The sequence below is a fragment of the Haliotis rufescens genome, unplaced genomic scaffold (genome assembly GCF_023055435.1).
Source record: "Haliotis rufescens isolate VD_foot unplaced genomic scaffold, xgHalRufe1.0.p SCAF_8, whole genome shotgun sequence".
Taxonomy (NCBI): domain Eukaryota; kingdom Metazoa; phylum Mollusca; class Gastropoda; order Lepetellida; family Haliotidae; genus Haliotis; species Haliotis rufescens.
Window position 1 is genome coordinate 20,348,453 of NW_025964372.1, and position 26,493 is coordinate 20,374,945.

The 26,493-nt window shown below is 44.2% G+C and overlaps 1 protein-coding gene across 1 annotated transcript; it reads left to right on the plus strand.

Moving 5' to 3' along the window:
• The first annotated feature begins 29 nt into the window (after nt 1–29).
• LOC124114157 (telomere length and silencing protein 1 homolog) lies at nt 30–26,156 on the plus strand. The gene is made up of 9 exons (XM_046474724.2): nt 30–144; nt 7,792–7,906; nt 15,541–15,599; nt 18,040–18,120; nt 18,666–18,743; nt 21,733–21,855; nt 22,865–23,001; nt 24,226–24,324; nt 24,965–26,156. The coding sequence occupies exons 1-9, from the start codon at nt 56–58 to the stop codon at nt 25,048–25,050; spliced, it is 867 nt and encodes a 288-aa protein (XP_046330680.1). The 5' UTR covers nt 30–55; the 3' UTR covers nt 25,051–26,156.
• Nucleotides 26,157–26,493: the final 337 nt, after the last annotated feature.

Here is a 26,493-nt window from a genome sequence, read left to right on the forward strand (position 1 = left end):
AAACGCTCGGTTATTTTCGCCTCCTTTCGCAAAGAGTCTTCAAAAACAAGGCAACATGTTTAAACCGAAGCGAGCAAGAAATATGAGGAAAAGACGACATTCATCTGACAGTGACGTGTCAGATGAAGACGGAAAGGATGTTATGTAAGAAACTGACATTATCTCTGCCCGGGAAGGAATGAATTAAGAATTTAAGACAATATATTGTGATCATAATTATTGTGTTCGATTTTCGATCATGTCGACGTATGGACAACGAATGTCATGTTACGTTGCTACATTTGATTAAGTAAGACGTAGGGCTGGGACGAGTCCAAATTCACTGCCCGGGTACCCTGCCCCCTATTACCGGGTACCCGAGTTACCCGTCCCAGCCCTAGTAAGAAGGGTTAGAGTTTATGCTTAAAGTGAGAGATTTTGAATTTTCATCATTGTTCAACTTGACCAGACCAAAATATGTGAACGTGGTTCTATGTTTTCCCCCTCAAGACTTTATTCTCCGGTACTAAACCGGTACTTGAACTTGAAGGACTAAAGCCTTTCTGGTTGTAGTGTAATTCTGGGACAAGTGCAAATTTTCCATTCATGCCAGACGAAATGTTATTGTATTAGGTGAAGCATTGTTTTAAGATTAAACCTTCGTGACACCCTGTGGGGATTCCTGGTTAAAACAGGTCCCCATCAACATAAAAGCCACCAGGTGAGGTGAAATGGGGTTTAACATCGTGTCCAAGATTATTGCACTTATATAGCGACGTCCATGCATGTGTGTGTGTGTGTGGCTGCTTGTACTAGTCCGGACTGATGCCGTTTTATAGTGCTAGCCGACTGAGATACCATGCCGCAGTTTAACATGAATATCCCACTCAGACAAATTATACTGACCCCGAGCCGACCAGTCCTTGTTTTAGTCCCTTAATGCCGGGCGCCAGACAGGGTAACAACAAGTACCATCTTTTAACGTCTTTTGGTATGACGCGGCCAGGGATCAAACCCCGGACCTTCAGCTCTCCGGGCGGACGCTCTACCACTAGACCACGGAGGCGGTCTAAAAGGCACCAAATGGACCCCAAAGACTCAGATAGTTGTTCACAATATCAATCACTGGATTGTCTGGTCCGACTAAATTATTTACAGGTCACAGTCATATGGCAACTCCAACAATCCCCCAACTCGGAGTACCATGGGAACAAAACGATACATATCCCAGTGTTATGGGTTTTTGGATGCTTAAGAAAAAGTCGCTTTCTCTCTAATCACATGAACAACTGTAGAACATCATATTACACTTATTACAGACAAATTTCTCTAAAAAACAAGCCATCTGAGTATTTACCCTTTGTGTGTGATGCTACACCCCTTGGGTATGGGTACCCGGGTCAGGTGGATTCTGAGTAGGACCCAGGTACACACAGGATTACCCAAACCCATGGTTAGTCACATGATGTATTGTCTCATGACAATAAAAATAAAACTCCATGGTTACACTATAAGTCGCTAATGTTCGCTTTCATTCTGGCTAAGCACACATTCCTCCTGACTTTTATATGCTTGCGTAAAGTTAAAAGCTTCTGTCTACTTCAGTATATGTGTATCTTAATAGTCTTTGCCAGGGCTCCTGTCAAACAGTTTCCAGTCAGTCATTTTGTAACCAACTTGGGGCGGTGGGGTAGCCTAGTGGTTAAAGCGTTAGCTCGTCATGCTGAAGACCCCGGTTTGATTCCAAACCTCGTTCGTACAATGTTTGAAGCCAATTTTCCAGTGTACCCTGACGTGATATTGTTGGAATATTGCTAAAAGTGGCATAAAAACAATCTCACTCAATAGAGTCATGAGACCTATAGCTCATACCCGTCTAGGGTCGGGTACTCAAGAAGTAAATCTGGACTCATCCTAGTCCTACCATCTTGAAATTAGTCTAGGCTTAGCAGGGAAAACGTAGAGAAAAGGGAGAATAAAATAGTCCACAAGAACTGTAATTTCTGAGCTGGTGAGGCCAGTGCAAAGTCAGCATCAAATTTTAGTAGAATATTATGAAAGCGTGCATTGTAGTTAAGTATTTGTGACCAGTGGATGTGGATTAGTAAAAGTTGAGCAGTACATAGTTAATGAGTTCGTTAGCCAACACTTCAGCACAGGACCATAGGCACTATCAGTCGAGTCGTCTCCCGTCATACTTATTGAAAATGCTTTAGGGAATCTAGGGCAGAATATATTCCCCCTGGCTACTTGTAAAAGACTAAACAAGTAAAGGATTGGTTGGTGTGTGACTTGCATGATTGCGTTTCATCATTCAGGGATGGCAGGATCTTTTCTCAGCAACATGTTATGGCTTGACTGATTGCTGTGTAAGACTAGTTTCATCAACCAACTAACTGACCATGACCTTGTTCTAGGATCTTTGCTCAGCTACATGTTATGGCTTGTGTAAGACTAGTTTTAGCGACCAACTAACTGACCATGACCTTGTTCTAGGATCTTTGCTCAGCAACATGTTATGGCTTGACTGATTGCTGTGTAAGACTAGTTTCATCAACCAACTAACTGACCATGACCTTGTTCTAGGATCTGTGCTCAGCTACATGTTATGGCTTGTGTAAGACTAGTTTTAGCGACCAACTAACTGACCATGACCTTGTTCTAGGATCTTTGCTCAGCAACATGTTATGGCTTGACTGATTGCTGTGTAAGACTAGTTTCATCAACCAACTAACTGACCATGACCTTGTTCTAGGATCTTTGCTCAGCTACATGTTATGGCTTGTATAAGACTAGTTTCATCAACCAACTAACTGACCATGACCTTGTTCTAGGATCTTTGCTCAGCTACATGTTATGGCTTGTATAAGACTAGTTTCATCAACCAACTAACTGACCATGACCTTGTTCTAGGATCTTTGCTCAGCTACATGTTATGGCTTGTCTGATTGCTGTGTAAGACTAGTTTCATCAACCAACTAACTGACCATGACCTTGTTCTAGGATCTTTGCTCAGCTACATGTTATGGCTTGTGTAAGACTAGTTTTAGCGACCAACTAACTGACCATGACCTTGTTCTAGGATCTTTGCTGAGCAACATGTTATGGCTTGACTGATTGCTGTGTAAGACTAGTTTCATCAACCAACTAACTGACCATGACCTTGTTCTAGGATCTTTGCTCAGCTACATGTTATGGCTTGTGTAAGACTAGTTTTAGCGACCAACTAACTGACCATGACCTTGTTCTAGGATCTTTGCTGAGCAACATGTTATGGCTTGACTGATTGCTGTGTAAGACTAGTTTCATCAACCAACTAACTGACCATGACCTTGTTCTAGGATCTTTGCTCAGCTACATGTTATGGCTTGTCTGATTGCTGTGTAAGACTAGTTTCATCAACCAACTAACTGACCATGACCTTGTTCTAGGATCTTTGCTCAGCTACATGTTATGGCTTGTGTAAGACTAGTTTTAGCGACCAACTAACTGACCATGACCTTGTTCTAGGATCTTTGCTGAGCAACATGTTATGGCTTGACTGATTGCTGTGTAAGACTAGTTTCATCAACCAACTAACTGACCATGACCTTGTTCTAGGATCTTTGCTCAGCTACATGTTATGGCTTGTGTAAGACTAGTTTCATCAACCAACTAACTGACCATGACCTTGTTCTAGGATCTTTGCTCAGCTACATGTTATGGCTTGTGTAAGACTAGTTTTAGCGACCAACTAACTGACCATGACCTTGTTCTAGGATCTTTGCTGGTCAACATGTTATGGCTTGACTGATTGCTGTGTAAGACTAGTTTCATCAACCAACTAACTGACCATGACCTTGTTCTAGGATCTTTGCTCAGCTACATGTTATGGCTTGTGTAAGACTAGTTTCATCAACCAACTAACTGACCATGACCTTGTTCTAGGATCTTTGCTCAGCTACATGTTATGGCTTGTATAAGACTAGTTTCATCAACCAACTAACTGACCATGACCTTGTTCTAGGATCTTTGCTCAGCAACATGTTATGGCTTGACTGATTGCTGTGTAAGACTAGTTTCATCAACCAACTAACTGACCATGACCTTGTTCTAGGATCTTTGCTCAGCTACATGTTATGGCTTGTATAAGACTAGTTTCATCAACCAACTAACTGACCATGACCTTGTTCTAGGATCTTTGCTCAGCTACATGTTATGGCTTGTATAAGACTAGTTTCATCAACCAACTAACTGACCATGACCTTGTTCTAGGATCTTTGCTCAGCAACATGTTATGGCTTGACTGATTGCTGTGTAAGACTAGTTTCATCAACCAACTAACTGACCATGACCTTGTTCTAGGATCTTTGCTCAGCTACATGTTATGGCTTGTGTAAGACTAGTTTTAGCGACCAACTAACTGACCATGACCTTGTTCTAGGATCTTTGCTGAGCAACATGTTATGGCTTGACTGATTGCTGTGTAAGACTAGTTTCATCAACCAACTAACTGACCATGACCTTGTTCTAGGATCTTTGCTCAGCTACATGTTATGGCTTGTGTAAGACTAGTTTTAGCGACCAACTAACTGACCATGACCTTGTTCTAGGATCTTTGCTGAGCAACATGTTATGGCTTGACTGATTGCTGTGTAAGACTAGTTTCATCAACCAACTAACTGACCATGACCTTGTTCTAGGATCTTTGCTCAGCTACATGTTATGGCTTGTCTGATTGCTGTGTAAGACTAGTTTCATCAACCAACTAACTGACCATGACCTTGTTCTAGGATCTTTGCTCAGCTACATGTTATGGCTTGTGTAAGACTAGTTTTAGCGACCAACTAACTGACCATGACCTTGTTCTAGGATCTTTGCTGAGCAACATGTTATGGCTTGACTGATTGCTGTGTAAGACTAGTTTCATCAACCAACTAACTGACCATGACCTTGTTCTAGGATCTTTGCTCAGCTACATGTTATGGCTTGACTGATTGCTGTGTAAGACTAGTTTCATCAACCAACTAACTGACCATGACCTTGTTCTAGGATCTTTGCTCAGCTACATGTTATGGCTTGTCTGATTGCTGTGTAAGACTAGTTTCATCAACCAACTAACTGACCATGACCTTGTTCTAGGATCTTTGCTCAGCTGCATGTTATGGCTTGTGTAAGACTAGTTTCATCAACCAACTAACTGACCATGACCTTGTTCTAGGATCTTTGCTCAGCTGCATGTTATGGCATGACTGATTGCTGTGTAAGACTAGTTTCATCAACCAACTAACTGACCATGACCTTGTTCTAGGATCTTTGCTCAGCTGCATGTTATGGCTTGACTGATTGCTGTGTAAGACTAGTTTCATCAACCAACTAACTGACCATGACCTTGTTCTAGGATCTTTGCTCAGCAACATGTTATGGCTTGTGTAAGACTAGTTTCATCAACCAACTAACTGACCATGACCTTGTTCTAGGATCTTTGCTCAGCTGCATGTTATGGCTTGTGTAAGACTAGTTTCATCAACCAACTAACTGACCATGACCTTGTTCTAGGATCTTTGCTCAGCTGCATGTTATGGCTTGTGTAAGACTAGTTTCATCAACCAACTAACTGACCATGACCTTGTTCTAGGATCTTTGCTCAGCTGCATGTTATGGCTTGTGTAAGACTAGTTTCATCAACCAACTAACTGACCATGACCTTGTTCTAGGATCTTTGCTCAGCTACATGTTATGGCTTGACTGATTGCTGTGTAAGACTAGTTTCATCAACCAACTAACTGACCATGACCTTGTTCTAGGATCTTTGCTCAGCTGCATATTATGGCTTGTCTGATTGCTGTGTAAGACTAGTTTCATCAACCAACTAACTGACCATGACCTTGTTCTAGGATCTTTGCTCAGCAACATGTTATGGCTTGACTGATTGCTGTGTAAGACTAGTTTCATCAACCAACTAACTGACCATGACCTTGTTCTAGGATCTTTGCTCAGCAACATGTTATGGCTTGACTGATTGCTGTGTAAGACTAGTTTCATCAACCAACTAACTGACCATGACCTTGTTCTAGGATCTTTGCTCAGCAACATGTTATGGCTTGACTGATTGCTGTGTAAGACTAGTTTCATCAACCAACTAACTGACCATGACCTTGTTCTAGGATCTTTGCTCAGCAACATGTTATGGCTTGACTGATTGCTGTGTAAGACTAGTTTCATCAACCAACTAACTGACCATGACCTTGTTCTAGGATCTTTGCTCAGCTGCATATTATGGCTTGTCTGATTGCTGTGTAAGACTAGTTTCATCAACCAACTAACTGACCATGACCTTGTTCTAGGATCTTTGCTCAGCTGCATGTTATGGCATGACTGATTGCTGTGTAAGACTAGTTTCATCAACCAACTAACTGACCATGACCTTGTTCTAGGATCTTTGCTCAGCTGCATGTTATGGCTTGACTGATTGCTGTGTAAGACTAGTTTCATCAACCAACTAACTGACCATGACCTTGTTCTAGGATCTTTGCTCAGCAACATGTTATGGCTTGTGTAAGACTAGTTTCATCAACCAACTAACTGACCATGACCTTGTTCTAGGATCTTTGCTCAGCTGCATGTTATGGCTTGTGTAAGACTAGTTTCATCAACCAACTAACTGACCATGACCTTGTTCTAGGATCTTTGCTCAGCTGCATGTTATGGCTTGTGTAAGACTAGTTTCATCAACCAACTAACTGACCATGACCTTGTTCTAGGATCTTTGCTCAGCTGCATGTTATGGCTTGTGTAAGACTAGTTTCATCAACCAACTAACTGACCATGACCTTGTTCTAGGATCTTTGCTCAGCTACATGTTATGGCTTGACTGATTGCTGTGTAAGACTAGTTTCATCAACCAACTAACTGACCATGACCTTGTTCTAGGATCTTTGCTCAGCTGCATATTATGGCTTGTCTGATTGCTGTGTAAGACTAGTTTCATCAACCAACTAACTGACCATGACCTTGTTCTAGGATCTTTGCTCAGCAACATGTTATGGCTTGACTGATTGCTGTGTAAGACTAGTTTCATCAACCAACTAACTGACCATGACCTTGTTCTAGGATCTTTGCTCAGCAACATGTTATGGCTTGACTGATTGCTGTGTAAGACTAGTTTCATCAACCAACTAACTGACCATGACCTTGTTCTAGGATCTTTGCTCAGCAACATGTTATGGCTTGACTGATTGCTGTGTAAGACTAGTTTCATCAACCAACTAACTGACCATGACCTTGTTCTAGGATCTTTGCTCAGCAACATGTTATGGCTTGACTGATTGCTGTGTAAGACTAGTTTCATCAACCAACTAACTGACCATGACCTTGTTCTAGGATCTTTGCTCAGCAACATGTTATGGCTTGACTGATTGCTGTGTAAGACTAGTTTCATCAACCAACTAACTGACCATGACCTTGTTCTAGGATCTTTGCTCAGCTGCATGTTATGGCTTGTCTGATTGCTGTGTAAGACTAGTTTCATCAACCAACTAACTGACCATGACCTTGTTCTAGGATCTTTGCTCAGCTGCATGTTATGGCTTGTCTGATTGCTGTGTAAGACTAGTTTCATCAACCAACTAACTGACCATGACCTTGTTCTAGGATCTTTGCTCAGCTACATGTTATGGCTTGACTGATTGCTGTGTAAGACTAGTTTCATCAACCAACTAACTGACCATGACCTTGTTCTAGGATCTTTGCTCAGCTGCATGTTATGGCTTGACTGATTGCTGTGTAAGACTAGTTTCATCAACCAACTAACTGACCATGACCTTGTTCTAGATGTAAGCTGGAGGACATCAAGGAGTTGCAGAAGATGAGGGGGAGGCAGAATGGAGTCAGCGCCGCCAGCCTCGCCCTGGGCAAGAAGATTGAGAAGACGGAGGATGTGGAAGATGTGGGTGATGTAGACTGCTGGTCATGAAGTTGAATAGACCAGTGACCAGTACTGTTTCAGTGATATACATAAAACAAACAAACTGTGTCAGCTTTTTCGTTGATAGTACTGAGTTTTTTATATCACAGCTTCACTCAACTGTCCATCATGATCTATAGTCCTTAGAATATAATAAGACATTCAACGTCGCTGATGTTCATAATGTTCATGTTTGATAAAGTTTAACATTAAACATTTTATGTTTATTTTCTGATTATCGGTCCTTAAATATTTTATACAGTAAACTTCAGTTATAAAAAACTCAAAGGGCCCACTAATTTTAGTTCGTTATAACCGTAGTTCGTTATAAGCCTATATACATCATATGTACTGCAAATGCCCAGGACCACGCAATAAGTTTGTTATATCAGTCAGTTCGTTATAACCATGTTTGTTATAAATGTAGTTTGCTGTATTTAACTTCCTGGTAATAATGGCTACATCTTGGAAATTGTTACAATGTTGACTGCCTTGCTATGATATATCCTTCTTCCAGAGGAGGGGTGGTCGGGTAGCTTAGTGGTTAAAGCGTTCGCTCGTCACGCCGAAAACCCGGGTTTGATTCCTGACATGGGTACAATAGGTGAAGCCCATTTCTGGTGTCCCCCGCCGCGATATTGCTGGAATATTGCTAAAACCGGCGTAAAACCATTCTCACTCACTCACTCACTCTTCCAGAGGAAAGGGAGTTAACTGGCTATAAAAGTCTCATGTGATGTGAGAGGTGGAATCTGATCAGTTGGTAGGAGGGAAATAGAAGGGACATAACTTGTAATAGTCACTGGTGGCGCTACGATAGAGCCACAAATATGATCATAGTTAGGTAAGGGAGCCAGGTGGACTTCATAGTCAGTTGACTCACTTGCTTTGGGAAGATGTAATATATTCATACACGTCACTGATCAAAAGTCCCTGGGCCCCATCCAACAAAGCGATCTTAGCGCTAAGACTGTCCTAACTCGCATACTTAAACATAGGCTAACAGCAGTCATAGCGCTATGGCGGCCCTGATCTGTCACCATGGTTCCATACGATAGGCTGATAGGAAAATCTTGTTTTGTTTGGTGTCTAGAATGTGTAAGATTATTATTGCTTCAATAAACAAAGAATCTGCTTGGGGTCGTTGTTGACATTCAAGTTCCCTGCAAATGTCTAAAACTTGTGGTCATACCAGTCAGATTCCCAGGCTTCCTGTTCACATGGATCTATGCATTTTTCGGATTTTTATCTTTTTATGAGTGTGTACATTAGTCTTTTTTCAAATTTCACTCTATATTTTTTAATTTTGACCGAATGTTTTCACTGGTTATCTGTCACTTGCCCCCTGTCATGTCAGACTGAAGCAACCCTTGTCACTTGCCCCTTGTCATGTCAGACTGAAGTAGCATTGTCACTTGCCCCTTGTCATGTCAGACTGAAGTAGCCTTGTCACTTGCCCCTTGTCATGTCAGACTGAAGTAGCATTGTCACTTGCCCCTTGTCATGTCAGACTGAAGTAGCCTTGTCACTTGCCCCTTGTCATGTCAGGCTGATGTAGCCTTGTCACTTGCCCCTTGTCATGTCAGACTGAAGTAGCCTTGTCACTTGCCCCTTGTCATGTCAGACTGAAGTAGCCTTGTCACTTGCCCCTTGTCATGTCAGACTGAAGTAGCTTTCTCACTTGCCCCTTGTCATGTCAGGCTGATGTAGCCTTGTCACTTGCCCCTTGTCATGTCAGACTGAAGTAGCCTTGTCACTTGCCCCTTGTCATGTCAAACTGAAGTAGCCTTGTCACTTGCCCCTTGTCATGTCAGACTGAAGTAGCCTTGTCACTTGCCCCTTGTCATGTCAAACTGAAGTAGCCTTGTCACTTGACCCTTGTCATGTCAGACTGAAGTAGCCTTGTCACTTGCCCCTTGCAATGTCAGACTGAAGTAGCCTTGTCACTTGCCCCTTGTCATGTCAGACTGAAGTAGCATTGTGACTTGCCCCTTGTCATGTCAGACTGAAGTAGCCTTATCACTTGCCCCTTGTCATGTCAGACTGAAGTAGCATTGTCACTAGCCCCTTGTCATGTCAGACTGAAGTAGCAGTGTCACTTGCCCCTTGTCTTGTCAAACTGAAGTAGCTTTGTCACTTGTCCCTTGTCATGTCAGACTGAAGTAGCATTGTCACTAGCCCCTTGTCATGTCAGACTGAAGTAGCAGTGTCACTTGCCCCTTGTCTTGTCAAACTGAAGTAGCTTTGTCACTAGCCCCTTGTCATGTCAGACTGAAGTAGCATTGTCACTAGCCCCTTGTCATGTCAGACTGAAGTAGCATTGTCAACTGCCTCTTGTCATGTCAGACTGAAGTAGCATTGTCACTTGCCCCTTGTCATGTCAGACTGAAGTAGCATTGTCACTAGCCCCTTGTCATGTCAGACTGGAGTAGCAGTGTCACTTGCCCCTTGTCTTGTCAAACTGAAGTAGCTTTGTCACTTGCCCCTTGTCATGTCAGACTGAAGTAGCATTGTCACTTGCCCCTTGTCATGTCAGACTGAAGTAGCCTTGTCACTTGCCCTTTGTCATGTCAGACTGAAGTAGCCTTGTCACTTGCCCCTGGTCATGTCAGACTGAAGTAGCATTGTGACTTGCCCCTTGTCATGTCAGACTGAAGTAGCCTTGTCACTTGCCCCTTGTCATGTCAGACTGAAGTAGCCTTGTCACTTGCCCCTTGTCATGTCAGGCTGATGTAGCCTTGTCACTTGCCCCTTGTCATGTCAGACTGAAGTAGCCTTGTCACTTGCCCCTTGTCATGTCAGACTGAAGTAGCCTTATCACTTGCCCCTTGTCATGTCAGACTGAAGTAGCTTTGTCACTTGCCCCTTGTCATGTCAGGCTGAAGCAACCCTTGTCCCTTGCCCCTTGTCATGTCAGACTGAAGTAGCATTGTCACTTGCCCCTTGTCATGTCAGACTGAAGTAGCCTTGTCACTTGCCCCTTTTCATGTCAGACTGAAGTAGCATTGTCACTTGCCCCTTGTCATGTCAGACTGAAGTAGCCTTGTCACTTGCCCCTTGTCATGTCAGGCTGATGTAGCCTTGTCACTTGCCCCTTGTCATGTCAGACTGAAGTAGCCTTGTCACTTGCCCCTTGTCATGTCAGACTGAAGTAGCCTTATCACTTGCCCCTTGTCATGTCAGACTGAAGTAGCTTTGTCACTTGCCCCTTGTCATGTCAGGCTGATGTAGCTTTGTCACTTGCCCCTTGTCATGTCAGACTGAAGTAGCCTTGTCACTTGCCCCTTGTCATGTCAAACTGAAGTAGCCTTGTCACTTGCCCCTTGTCATGTCAGACTGAAGTAGCCTTGTCACTTGCCCCTTGTCATGTCAAACTGAAGTAGCCTTGTCACTTGCCCCTTGTCATGTCAGACTGAAGTAGCCTTGTCACTTGCCCCTTGTCATGTCAGACTGAAGTAGCCTTGTCACTTGCCCCTTGTCATGTCAGACTGAAGTAGCATTGTCACTTGCCCCTTGTCATGTCAGACTGAAGTAGCATTGTCACTAGCCCCTTGTCATGTCAGACTGATGTAGCAGTGTCACTTGCCCCTTGTCTTGTCAAACTGAAGTAGCATTGTCACTAGCCCCTTGTCATGTCAGACTGAAGTAGCAGTGTCACTTGCCCCTTGTCTTGTCAAACTGAAGTAGCTTTGTCACTTGCCCCTTGCCATGTCAGACTGAAGTAGCATTGTCACTAGCCCCTTGTCATGTCAGACTGAAGTAGCATTGTCAACTGCCTCTTGTCATGTCAGACTGGAGTAGCATTGTCACTTGCCCCTTGTCATGTCAGACTGAAGTAGCATTGTCACTAGCCCCTTGTCATGTCAGACTGAAGTAGCAGTGTCACTTGCCCCTTGTCTTGTCAAACTGAAGTAGCTTTGTCACTTGCCCCTTGTCATGTCAGACTGAAGTAGCATTGTCACTTGCCCCTTGTCATGTCAGACTGAAGTAGCATTGTCACTTGCCCCTTGTCATGTCAGACTGAAGTAGCCTTGTCACTTGCCCTTTGTCATGTCAGACTGAAGTAGCCTTGTCACTTGCCCCTTGTCATGTCAGACTGAAGTAGCATTGTGACTTGCCCCTTGTCATGTCAGACTGAAGTAGCCTTGTCACTTGCCCCTTGTCATGTCAGACTGAAGTAGCCTTGTCACTTGCCCCTTGTCATGTCAGGCTGATGTAGCCTTGTCACTTGCCCCTTGTCATGTCAGACTGAAGTAGCCTTGTCACTTGCCCCTTGTCATGTCAGACTGAAGTAGCCTTATCACTTGCCCCTTGTCATGTCAGACTGAAGTAGCTTTGTCACTTGCCCCTTGTCATGTCAGGCTGATGTAGCTTTGTCACTTGCCCCTTGTCATGTCAGACTGAAGTAGCCTTGTCACTTGCCCCTTGTCATGTCAGACTGAAGTAGCCTTGTCACTTGCCCCTTGTCATGTCAGGCTGATGTAGCCTTGTCACTTGCCCCTTGTCATGTCAGACTGAAGTAGCCTTGTCACTTGCCCCTTGTCATGTCAGACTGAAGTAGCCTTATCACTTGCCCCTTGTCATGTCAGACTGAAGTAGCTTTGTCACTTGCCCCTTGTCATGTCAGGCTGAAGCAACCCTTGTCCCTTGCCCCTTGTCATGTCAGACTGAAGTAGCATTGTCACTTGCCCCTTGTCATGTCAGACTGAAGTAGCCTTGTCACTTGCCCCTTTTCATGTCAGACTGAAGTAGCATTGTCACTAGCCCCTTGTCATGTCAGACTGAAGTAGCATTGTCAACTGCCTCTTGTCATGTCAGACTGGAGTAGCATTGTCACTTGCCCCTTGTCATGTCAGACTGAAGTAGCATTGTCACTAGCCCCTTGTCATGTCAGACTGAAGTAGCAGTGTCACTTGCCCCTTGTCTTGTCAAACTGAAGTAGCTTTGTCACTTGCCCCTTGTCATGTCAGACTGAAGTAGCATTGTCACTTGCCCCTTGTCATGTCAGACTGAAGTAGCATTGTCACTTGCCCCTTGTCATGTCAGACTGAAGTAGCCTTGTCACTTGCCCTTTGTCATGTCAGACTGAAGTAGCCTTGTCACTTGCCCCTTGTCATGTCAGACTGAAGTAGCATTGTGACTTGCCCCTTGTCATGTCAGACTGAAGTAGCCTTGTCACTTGCCCCTTGTCATGTCAGACTGAAGTAGCCTTGTCACTTGCCCCTTGTCATGTCAGGCTGATGTAGCCTTGTCACTTGCCCCTTGTCATGTCAGACTGAAGTAGCCTTGTCACTTGCCCCTTGTCATGTCAGACTGAAGTAGCAGTGTCACTTGCCCCTTGTCTTGTCAAACTGAAGTAGCTTTGTCACTTGCCCCTTGTCATGTCAGACTGAAGTAGCATTGTCACTAGCCCCTTGTCATGTCAGACTGAAGTAGCATTGTCAACTGCCTCTTGTCATGTCAGACTGAAGTAGCATTGTCACTAGCCCCTTGTCATGTCAGACTGAAGTAGCATTGTCACTTGCCCCTTGTCATGTCAGACTGAAGTAGCATTGTCACTAGCCCCTTGTCATGTCAGACTGAAGTAGCAGTGTCACTTGCCCCTTGTCATGTCAGACTGAAGTAGCAGTGTCACTTGCCCCTTGTCATGTCAGACTGAAGTAGCATTGTCACTTGCCCCTTGTCATGTCAGACTGAAGTAGCATTGTCACTTGCCCCTTGTCATGTCAGACTGAAGTAGCCTTGTCATTTGCCCCTTGTCATGTCAGACTGAAGTAGCATTGTCACTTGCCCCTTGTCATGTCAGACTGAAGTAGCCTTGTCATTTGCCCCTTGTCATGTCAGACTGAAGTAGCATTGTCACTTGCCCCTTGTCATGTCAGACTGAAGTAGCCTTGTCACTTGCCCCTTGTCATGTCAGACTGAAGTAGCATTGTCACTTGCCCCTTTATATGTTAGACTGAAGTAGCATTGTCACTTGCCCCTTGTCATGTCAGACTGAAGTAGCATTGTCACTTGCCCCTTGTCATGTCAGACTGAAGTAGCATTGTCACTTGCCCCTTGTCATGTCAGACTGAAGTAGCCTTGTCACTTGCCCCTTGTCATGTCAGACTGAAGTAGCCTTGTCACTAGCCCCTTGTCATGTCAGACTGAAGTAGCATTGTCACTAGCCCCTTGTCATGTCAGACTGAAGTAGCAGTGTCACTTGCCCCTTGTCATGTCAGACTGAAGTAGCCTTGTCATTTGCCCCTTGTCATGTCAGACTGAAGTAGCATTGTCACTTGCCCCTTGTCATGTCAGACTGAAGTAGCCTTGTCACTTGCCCCTTGTCATGTCAGACTGAAGTAGCATTGTCACTAGCCCCTTGTCATGTCAGACTGGAGTAGCATTGTCACTTGCCCCTTGTCATGTCAGACTGAAGTAGCATTGTCACTAGCCCCTTGTCATGTCAGACTGAAGTAGCAGTGTCACTTGCCCCTTGTCTTGTCAAACTGAAGTAGCTTTGTCACTTGCCCCTTGTCATGTCAGACTGAAGTAGCATTGTCACTTGCCCCTTGTCATGTCAGACTGAAGTAGCATTGTCACTTGCCCCTTGTCATGTCAGACTGAAGTAGCCTTGTCATTTGCCCCTTGTCATGTCAGACTGAAGTAGCATTGTCACTTGCCCCTTGTCATGTCAGACTGAAGTAGCCTTGTCATTTGCCCCTTGTCATGTCAGACTGAAGTAGCATTGTCACTTGCCCCTTGTCATGTCAGACTGAAGTAGCCTTGTCACTTGCCCCTTGTCATGTCAGACTGAAGTAGCATTGTCACTTGCCCCTTTATATGTTAGACTGAAGTAGCATTGTCACTTGCCCCTTGTCATGTCAGACTGAAGTAGCATTGTCACTTGCCCCTTGTCATGTCAGACTGAAGTAGCATTGTCACTTGCCCCTTGTCATGTCAGACTGAAGTAGCCTTGTCACTTGCCCCTTGTCATGTCAGACTGAAGTAGCCTTGTCACTAGCCCCTTGTCATGTCAGACTGAAGTAGCATTGTCACTAGCCCCTTGTCATGTCAGACTGAAGTAGCAGTGTCACTTGCCCCTTGTCATGTCAGACTGAAGTAGCCTTTTCAACTGCCCCTTGTCATGTCAGACTGAAGTAGCCTTGTCACTTGCCCCTTGTCATGTCAGACTGAAGTAGCCTTGTCACTTGCCCCTTGTCATGTCAGACTGGAGTAGCCTTGTCAGGGTCCCCATGGTGCACAGCCATGTATATTTGATTTTTGTTTTTTACGTATACTACTCAAAAGAAGTTACAGAACACCCATTTTTTTCATATGACTATGTCCTGAATGTTCCCATCAATCTGGAGCCCTGTGTATGTTACCTGTCCACATTTGGCATGGTGAGGTAGCCCAGTGGTTAAAGTGTTCGCTTGTCATGCTGAAGAACGGGTTCGATTCCCGACATGGGTACAATGTGTGAAGCCAATTTCTGGTGTCCCCCCCTTGATATTGCTGGAATGTTGCTAAACGTGGCGTAAAACGATACTCAGTCACTCACATTTATGTGTCCTATTAACATAAAGACTACATGTAAAACATGACACTTACGTTATTTGTTGTTCCAACAGGCGGATCCTTTCAAGATGAAATCTGGAGGTTTTATTGACATGAAATCTATGAAGAAAGTGTAAGTAACTCAAGAGAACAAGCACAGGTTACATGAGGCAAAGCAACCCATGCTTGCCGTAAAAGGCGACTATGCTTGTCATAAGAGGCGACTGATGGGATTGGGTGGTCAGGCTCTCTGACTTGGTTGATGCATGTCATCGATCCCAATTGCGTGGATCGATGCTCATGATATTAATCACTGGATTGTCTGGTCCAGACAATATTCCAGCCATATGACGGCGGTCTGTAAATAATCGAGTCTGGACCAGACAATCGAGTGATTGATATGATGAGCATTGATCCACGCAATTGGGATGGATGACATGCATCAACCAAGTCAGTGAGCCTGACCACCCGATCCTGTTAGTCGCCTTTTACGACAAGCATAGTTGCCTTTAACGGCAAGCATTGGTTGCTGAAGACCTATTCTACCCCGGATATTCACAAGTCACCAACAATGTAAAATAAATGTCAGATACAAATATGTAATGGGAGATGAATCCAACGGTATGCCACAGACCACCTTGTGTGACGTTGTAGGCAGCGGGACGAGTACGGGAAAACCACTGTTGCTGGTGGAGCATGCACAAGCTCATGCAGTTGACCCATGTCACCATTTGGTCTCGGGAGAACATTGTCATGTCATGGCTAACAACTGCCAAACGTTATCAGGCCATTGGCATGCTACAGGACTATCAATCTCATTAAAACCAGATCTCAGTTCTCGCTACCACTAAACAAAGATCTGAGGACATCCCATTACGGGTCACATCAGGACGACCTTTCATCCGACCAATCAGATAGTTGCTTACCAGATCGGGAAAGTGACAGTCAGACTTTGAGTAAGGTTAGCACCAGGTATTCTGAATGACAGTTATGGTCTGGACGACTGATTCCTTCAAAATTATTGTCTATCTCTTGCTACAATGAGATTTTAATATTTGAAACGGAAGAGACTTTCCATAGCCCAGTGGAAGTACTGCCATACAATATCCGACATCTGTTTGACATTCCAGAATGTTCGTCACAGGGCCATATGACACGGTTGAACCAATCAACTCAACTCGAAAGGGTGCACAGGAATCACGCACGCACGAATACGGTGTTAACGTTGGGCGTCTCAACGTGCGTGATTCCCGTGCACCCTTTCGAGTTGAGTTGATTGGTTCAACTGTGTCATATGACCCTGTGACGCAGGGGTAGCATTATGCAGATGGCTGTTTCAGTGAATGCTCGTTCCACCTGTGACGAACAGGTCTGGTTGTTGATGATATATAGTGATAGCTAAATAGACAGATTTTTTATTCATGCACCGATTGTCTTTAAATGTAATATCCAGTTATGTATGACTGTTTAATAATCTCATACCAACTTTGACTGGAGTAGGTCCTATAGTTTTTCAGATATTGTAGTAAACGTTGGTACCTTAAATTACCTTCCAGACTATAGAAGGGGCTGTGCATTATACATGCCATAATGAGTATTGATGCTTTTGTCCCCCAACGTAAAAACATTACCGTGAGCACATTAAACTGGAAATACCATGTCAACAAATCCATACTGAAGTACGCAAATTAATCATGTAATTACACTGTCTGTCTATAAAATGTGTTCATTGTATATCTAGACTTATGTTTGTAACTTATTTCATTAATTTTATTCAAAATTCTTTTTAATATTGTTATAATTAATCTCGATGAAATCGTATCGATCGCACAACTCACCGTTATCAACAGCAACCATGGTCAGATTACCGCTATTGACCACCTTGATGTTATGGCTTTGAAGACGTAACTGATAGAAATAACTGCATTTCACTGATGACAGGCTTTTATGCTTATTTTAACATTATTGCAATGTCAAAATACCTCAGCATTTAGGAAAATAAAAACTTTTGACAAATCCCAGTTTTAAACAAAATAATGATTTTTATCCAAATTGGCCTGTCAAGGGCACTTGGTTTGAAATCCTTGATAAATCTCTGTTTCAATGCAACTTTCCAATACGTATATTTGTACCTTGATCAAGCTGGAGAAACACTGAACAACACTGAAGTTTATATCCAGAAGTCGATCCTGTCTTCATTGCTCCTGCAGCTTGTATACACTGTGTGGAGATAGGGGGCACGGGTGGCCCAGTCGTCTAAGGCGCCGCGATTCTCTGTGAGTTGCGTCCCCTGGGCACGCCAGAAACCTATGATTGTGGATTCGAATCCTGGTTCGCCCCGATTATGTTTCTAGGTTTGTCAGCACCATACCCATATCTCGTGGGTTTCACCGAAGTGGTAAACGTCTGAGACCTGCATCACTTCAGGCTTTCCTCCCACATTAAGCTGACATGCCGTGATATAGCTGGAATACTGTTCAAAGCGGCGTTAAACTCACTCACAAAGTGTGGAGATATCCAACCCATGTGCTGTTGTCCATCATTTGAGTCGTGTTATGTTTTGTTTTGACCAGGCCTGTGACGGGTGAGGCTGCAGAAGCCATTGGAACAGCGTTTGCCGCAGAAACAAACCGACGAGACGAAGACACTGAGATGTAAGTTACCATGGTTACTTTGTGCTGGTTTTACATGGCAGGACTCATCCAGGATTGACTATACACAGGAGTAATGCTCCATCTGTTACACATCACCATGTGTTAATGTGTTTTGGTATTTGATATGCTTGATCAAGGACTAGGCTGGACTCATTCAGGACAAGGATAAAAACGAGTGATATATTATCTGTTACCATGGATACTGTGGGCTGATATTATTGGGTGGGATTTATTTAGGACCAGGTCGCTATGCAATGGATAACAGTGTGTGACCCATTTTTGGGGATGGTGACCATGGTCATGCTTGGATGAGTTTGGGTGATTTGTTTTTTAGAAGTTGGAAACTTTGTTCAAGCACGTTGCCATATAGTGTGAGATAGGATAAGTATATAAAAATACAATAAATTGTAAAATTTACCAAGGTTACTGTGTGCTGACTCATCCAGGACCTGATGTAAACATGAGTACTTGCCATTGTTACTGTGTGCTGATGTATATGGGTGGGACATGAGTACGTGCCACTGTAACCATGGTTACTGTTACAGGTTGAAATACGTGGAGGACGAGCTGGCCAAGAGGAAGGGGCGTGCGGTGAAGTCCGAGTCGAGGGAGGATAAAAACAGGTGGGTGGTGAAGCAACAAATAGATCACCTGCCACCTGTGTCTGTATGTCACCAGTGTCTGTATGTCACATGTGTCTGTATGTCACCCGTGTCTGTATGTCACCTGTGTCTGTATGTCACCTGTGTCTGTATGTCACCTGTGTCTGTATGCCACCTGTGTCTGTATGTCACCTGTGTCTGTATGCCACCTGTGTCTGTATGCCACCTGTGCCTGTATGTCACCTGTGGTTGTATGTCACCTGTGTCTGTATGCCACATGTGTCTGTATGTCACCCGTGTCTGTATGTCACCTGTGGTTGTTTGTCACCTGTGTCTGTATGTCACCTGTGTCTGTATGTCACCTGTGTCTGTATGCCACCTGTGTCTGTATGTCACCTGTGGTTGTATGTCACCTGTGTCTGTATGTCACCTGTGGTTGTTTGTCACCTGTGTCTGTATGTCACCTGTGTCTGTATGTCACCTGTGTCTGTATGCCACCTGTGTCTGTATGTCACCCGTGTCTGTATGTCACCCGTGTCTGTATGTCACCTGTGGTTGTTTGTCACCTGTGTCTGTATGTCACCTGTGTCTGTATGTCACCTGTGTCTGTATGTCACCTGTGGTTGTTTGTGGCTTGTATGTTCATTTCACCTGTGGTTGTATGTCACCTGTGGTTGTATGCCACCTGTGTCTGTATGTCACCTGTGTCTGTATGTCACCTGTTCCTGTATGCCACCTGTGTCTGTATGTCACATGTGTCTGTATGCCACCTGTGTCTGTATGCCACCTGTGTCTGTATGTCACATGTGTCTGTATGCCACCTGTGTCTGTATGCCACCTGTGTCTGTATGCCACCTGTGCCTGTATGTCACCTGTGGTTGTATGTAACCTGTGTCTGTATGCCACATGTGTCTGTATGTCACCCGTGTCTGTATGTCACCTGTGGTTGTTTGTCACCTGTGTCTGTATGTCACCTGTGTCTGTATGCCACCTGTGTCTGTATGTCACCTGTGTCTGTACGTCACCTGTGGTTGTTTGTGGCTTGTATGTTCATTTCACCTGTGGTTGTATGTCACCTGTGGTTGTATGCCACCTGTGTCTGTATGTCACCTGTGTCTGTATGTCACCTGTTCCTGTATGCCACCTGTGTCTGTATGTCACCTGTGTCTGTATGTCACCTGTCTGTATGTCACCTGTGTCTGTATGCCACCTGTGGTTGTATGCCACCTGTGTCTGTATGCCACCTGTGGTTGTATGCCACCTGTGTCTGTATGCCACCTGTGTCTGTATGTCACCTGTGTCTGTATGTCACCTGTGTCTGTATGTCACCTGTGGTTGTTTGTGGCTTGTATGGTCATATCACCTGTGTCTGTATGCCACCTGTGTCTGTATGCCACCTGTGGTTGTATGTCACCTGTGTCTGTATGCCACCTGTCTATATGTCACCTGTCTGTATGCCACCTGTGTCTGTATGTCACCTGTGTCTGTATGCCACCTGTGTCTCTATGCCACCTGTGTCTCTATGCCACCTGTCTGTATGTCACATGTGTCTGTATGTCACATGTGTCTGTATGTCACCTATTGTTTTTTGTGGCTTGTGTCTGTATGCCTCTATGTCACCTGTGTCTGTATGTCACCTGTGTCTGTATGTCACCTGTGTATGTATGCCACCTGTGGTTGTATGTCACATGTGGTTGTATGTCACCTGTGTATGTATGCCACTTGTGTCTGTATGTCACCTGTGTCTGTATGTCACCTGTGTCTGTATGCCACCTGTGTCTGTATGCCACCTGTGTCTGTATGTCACCTGTGTCTGTATGCCACCTGTTTCTGTATGTCACCTGTGTATGTATGCCACCTGTGGTTGTATGTCACCCGTGGTTGTATGTCACCTGTGTCTATGCCACCTGTGTCTGTATGGATCCTGTGTCTGTATGCCACCTGTGTCTGTATGTCACCTGTGTCTGTATGTCACCTGTGTCTGTATGCCACCTGTGTCTGTATGTCACCTGTGGTTGTATGCCACCTGTGTCTGTATGCAACCTGTGGTTGTATGCCACCTGTGTCTGTATGCCACCTGTGGTTGTATGCCACCTGTGTCTGTATGTCACCTGTTTCTGTATGTCACCTGTGGTTGTATGCCACCTGTGTCTGTATGCCACCTGTGTCTGTATGCCACCTGTGTCTGTATGCCACCTGTGTTTGTATGCCACCTGTGTTTGTATGTCACCTGTGTCTGTATGTCACCTGTGTCTGTATGTGTCATGTATGTTCATATCACCTGTGGTTATATGTGTCATGTATGTTCATATCACCTATGGGTGTATGTGTCATGTATGTTCATAATGTCTGTTTGTTTGTTTGTTGTTTAACGCCGCACTCAGCAATATTGCAGCTATATGATGGCGGTCTGTAAATAATCGAGTCTGGACCAGACAATCCAGTGATTGGCAACATGAGCATTGATCAGCGCAATTGGGATAAGATGATGCATCAACTAAGTCAGCGAGCCTGACCACCCGATCCCGTTAGTCATCTGTCTGTATGTCACCTGTGTTTGTCTTAGGCGTGCACATGTATGTCATGTCACCTGGGCTATGTGTCACCTGTGTAATCTGCCATGTGTCACCTGTGTAATCTGCCATATGTCACCTGTGTTATCTGCCATGTGTCACCTGTGTTATCTGCCATGTGTCACCTGTGTCATGTGCCATGTGTCACCTGTGTAAACTGCCATGTGTCACCTGTGTCACCTGTGTAAACTACCAAGTGTCACCTGTGTAATCTGCCATGTGTCACCTGTGTCATGTGCCATGTGTCACCTGTGTAAACTGCCATGTGTCACCTGTGTCATCTGCCATGTGTCACCTGTGTAATCTGCCTTGTGTCACCTGTGTAAACTGCCATGTGTCACCTGTGTCATCTGCCATGTGTCACCTGTGTCATCTGCCATGTGTCACCTGTGTAATCTGCCATGTGTCACCTGTGTAATCTGCCATGTGTGTTTTAGGGCGGAGGATTCTCTGTACCAGCTGCCAGACCATCTGAAGGTCAAGTCTGCAACAAAGAGATCGGAGGATATGTTGTCAAATCAGATGCTGTCTGGCATCCCGGAGATAGACCTCGGCATCGAGTAAGTAACATCTCCTAGTTACCTCTATACCTGGAGTTTGTTGTCTACATTTAATTCACCTTAGTGGGGGGATATTTTTATATTATAGATATCCGGAGGTATTCTGTACGTGCCAAGTTGTTGTTGATGTAACATTATGTTTACGATTAGAATGTATTATCCAAAGTAGTCATGGAAATAAAAAGAAACAGATGTCCTCTTTTTGCCAAATGAGAGCTCATTTATATATTATGTTCCTGAAATATCAACACAGTAGTAATGGTCCTAACTGGGGTTGATTATTGTAACCTGCAAGATGGGGAAGAAAATACCTTACAGAATTAAGAGAAGTATGCAGTCTCTGTTTCCTAGAGCTGTCTAACCTCTACGTAAGTCTACACTGATTGAAAACACAGATTGTTTGACATGGGAGCATGGGAGGCTCCTTTATCTAAATCACAGGAATTCATTGTCAGAAGTTGTATCTTTGAAGCATGCCAGAAATCCCTGGATCATGGGTTTGAATCCGAGATTTACCTTGGTAGGATACCGTATACGACGTAATAAGCGCCCCGCTCTCATAATTGCCCACGGTGACATTTGCTAAGATATTGGCTAGTGAAAAATCCCAATTAGCACCCCTTCCAATTGATCAATGTACAAAAGACTTATTTATTCGCGTATAATACGCACCATGTGTTATATGCACCCTTAATTATGGGCAATTAAATTCAGGAGAAATATATCTGTTGTACATAAACACTTCAGGCTGTCAGCATTAACTACAAAATTTATCTTTCAATTTTTTTCCACCAAAATAATATTCTAATAAGAACCCCCTATCTCTCATTTTGAGAGCACCCTGGGCGCTTATTACGTCGAATACGGTACTTGGTTTGTCCGCACCATACCCATACATGGTAATGACCTGCATCATTTTAGGCTTTTGTCCAACATGGAGTTGATGCACCACAATATAACTGACATACTGTTCGCAGTGATTTTCATCCAGACTGTATGTTTTGTAAAGAGCGAAGATCCGCAACATTGAGGCAACAGAAGAGGCGAAGGACAAGCTGATCCGCGAGAAGATGAAGAAGAAGGAGAATGAGGTGTCGGCCTTCGTGCCAACAAACATGGCTGTCAACTTTGTCCAACACAACCGATGTGAGTTTGTTGCAAATTGTTGTTGCTCATTTTTACAAAATAGTGTCTGATGCTCATCTACCCATTATGGATAGATATTGTGCTTGTTCCTAGGCTTGTCAGCAACACTGATTATTTCCTCTATAGGTCTTCTTCAACATTTAACAGCCATATAGGTACAGCTATTGGGTATGCAGTGATTGTAGCTGTTTGGGCCAGGAAATTCAACTGTTGGGCAAGGGAATACAGCCGTTGGGCCAGGGAATACAACTGTTGGGCCAGGGAATACAGCTGTTGGGCCAGGGAATACAACTGTTGGGCCATGAAATACGACTGTTGGGCCAGGGAATACATCTGTTGGACCAGGGAATACAACTGTTGGGCCAGGGAATACAACCGTTGGGCCAGGGAATACAACTGTTGGGCCAGGGAATTCAGATGTTGGACCAGGAAATACAACTTTTGGACCAGGGAATTCAGCTGTTGGGTCAGGAAATACATCTGTTGGGCCAGGGAATTCAACTGTAGGGCCAGGGAATACATCTGTTGGGCCAGGGAATACAGCTGTTGGACCAGGGAATACAACTGTTAGGCCAGGGAATACAACTGTTGGGCCAGGGAGTACAATTCTTGGGCAAGGGAATACAGTTGTTGGGCCAGGAAATACAACCGTTGGGACAGGGAATACAATTCTTGAGCCAGGGAATACAACTGTTGGGCCAGGGAATGCAATTCTTGGGCCAGGAAATATAGTTGTTGGGTGAGGGAATACATCTGTTGGGCCATTGAATACAAATGTTGGACAAGGGAATACAACTGTTAGGCCAGGGAATACAACTGTTGGGCCATTGAATACAAATGTTGGACAAGGGAATACAGTTGTTGGGCCAGGAAATACAACTGTTGGGCCAGGGAATTCAGCTGTTGGGCCAGGGAATACAACTGTTGGGCCAGGGAATACAGCTTTTGTCCCAAGGAATACTACTGTTAGACCAGGGAGTGCTGCTAAATGGCCTGATATGCATCTGGTGTCTGGGAAATAAACACTTAAGTTGAAAGATCATGTTAGTGTTACAGTCTTTAGCAGGAATATTTCTCTGTGTTATAATGATTAAGTGTTTAATATTTGATGATTAATAGGCTGGGGAAATCTATATGGACAGCAAGTGCATAGTTTTCTTTTACAACAGCAATACATGTTGAACTGCTGGATTAGATGTGTGATGTGTCTACTCCCTGTTTCAGTCAACATTGATGACACGGCGCCCGTGTTGAAGAAAGTAGAGCAGCCGACAATCACACCACTCCGAGTGGGAGACGTGGACTCCCTCAACGCAACCCATGGTACAGTATACCTACATATAACAGAGTCACTGGGAATATATCGGAGTGATATACATATCAAAGCATCTCACAGTACAGTATACCTATATACAACAAGGCATTTTAATTTGGCATTTTAATTTGGCATTTAGCATGACAAGCATAGTCGCCTTTTACAGCAAGCATGAGTTGCTGAAGACCTATTCTACCCCGGGAGCGGTCGGGTAGCCTAGTGGTTAAAGCGTTCGCTTGTCACGCCGAAGACCCGGGTTCGATTCCTGACATGGGTACAACGTGTGAAGCCCATTTCTGGTGTCCCCCCGCCATGATATTGCTGGAATATTGCTAAAAGCGGCGTAAAACCATACTCACTCACTATCTACCCAGATCTTCACGGGTCTATAGCCCTTGTGATCCACAACATGTAATGTAGTGATGTATCCAGTCATGCCAAACAATTACATAACATTTCCCATGGCAACAGATATTCAAAGGTAAATGTTATTATTAAGTTGTCGTCCATACTATTGTTGGTGATTGCCAATGCCTGCTATGATGGCAGAGGGTTAGCACTGTAGGCAGTGATGTGTCCTATGTTGGGGTTGGGTGAATGTATTGAGGTAGATGTTGTTGTGGAGAGTAACTGTCTTGTCGTGTGCAGGTCCCTCCAGCAAGTCCGGTCAGGATGAGAAGGCCACGGACGACTTCCACTACGAGAAGTTCAAGAAGCAGATGAGGCGATTCTGAAGAAGTAACAGACGTATTTCCAGACCGGATGTCTATAATCTTCACAAGAAGGAACAAGGTCGTGGCTCCACTGCTGGGACCGAGCTACTCCAGATCCATGGAACTCCAGCCCTTGTCACAGTGGAATAATCATCTCAAGAATTCAGAATCTAAACAATTATCAGTAGTAACAGTTTCAATTTGCCTGAAGAATGTGTAGATTACTTCAAGCGAGTGTTGAACATGTTTTCGATTCTGTTTTGACAACATTGACAATTGTTAAGAATTCCAGCTTTTGAAATGCTGCAAGAAGCCGACGAGATAGTGGTGTCAGTCAAACTCATTCACTCCCGAAGTGTCTTCATGTCTGGACCAGTGTTGGATGAAGAAGGTGATAACATCTCTACCTCCATAGATGGTTGTAGGATAAGATGGACATGGTGACCGTCAACTTGCTCAGCTCCTCAGACGGTTGTGTCAGGGGTTCCTTGTGGTCAGTGCAGACCTTCGCTAATCAACACTGAAGAAGAGGGGAGATGGGGTAGCCTAGTGGTTAAAGCGTTCATTTGTCACCCCAAAGATCTGAGTTCATTTCCCCATGTGGGTACAATGTGTGAAGCCCATTTCTGGTGTCCCCCCACCATGATATTGCTAAAAGCGGCGTAAAACCATACTCACTCACTCGTCTCTGAAGACCCCTCTTGGAGACACCCACAAGACGGCTGCAATAGTGCTGTCTTCTAACCCACTGCACATTGACTTGAGCAGGAAATACAACTGCTGTTATACGAGGTACTGTGCTGGTCAGACAAGGTGACCCAGTGCTTCTGTAGAGTTGTGTCCCTTGGCTGCCAGGATCAGCTGGTTTGGACAACGCCATGTTGGTTTCACTAATGTGCAAAAATTTACAACCTGCTTCAATATTTTCTCCTGCATTAAACCTGCACGTCAGGATATAACTGTTCAATATTTAAGTCAAAGCACCATTCATTGTAGTCAGGCTGTGTTGTCCGAGGTATGAGCAGATTACGATGTACATATCATCTACGTATGTGAATGTTTATTGTATCGATATACCATCGTGTATATATCTTATGACACAAAAAATAAACAAACAACAAGCATGAGATATGTTTATTTGATGTTCTAAGCATGATAAGTAAGTGGACGGACGTTGACAGTTTGGCACATTGTTGTGGTAGACAACTGATGTATGATGTAACCATGGTAGCGAATGACAGATGGCTGACTAGTGAAGTGCAGTGAAAATGATGCTGTGAAGGGTACAAGCGACATTAGACTGTTAAACTGCATCTTCCCGAGGCAAGGGAGTTAACTGACTCTAAAAGTCCACTTTCCACCCTTGCCGAACTAGGCTGGAATTATGTTTTTATTTTTAGTTATATCTATGCATAGCAGGGGTCCGGAAACCGTCATATGCGCCGGACATGTCCGATTGGGAAT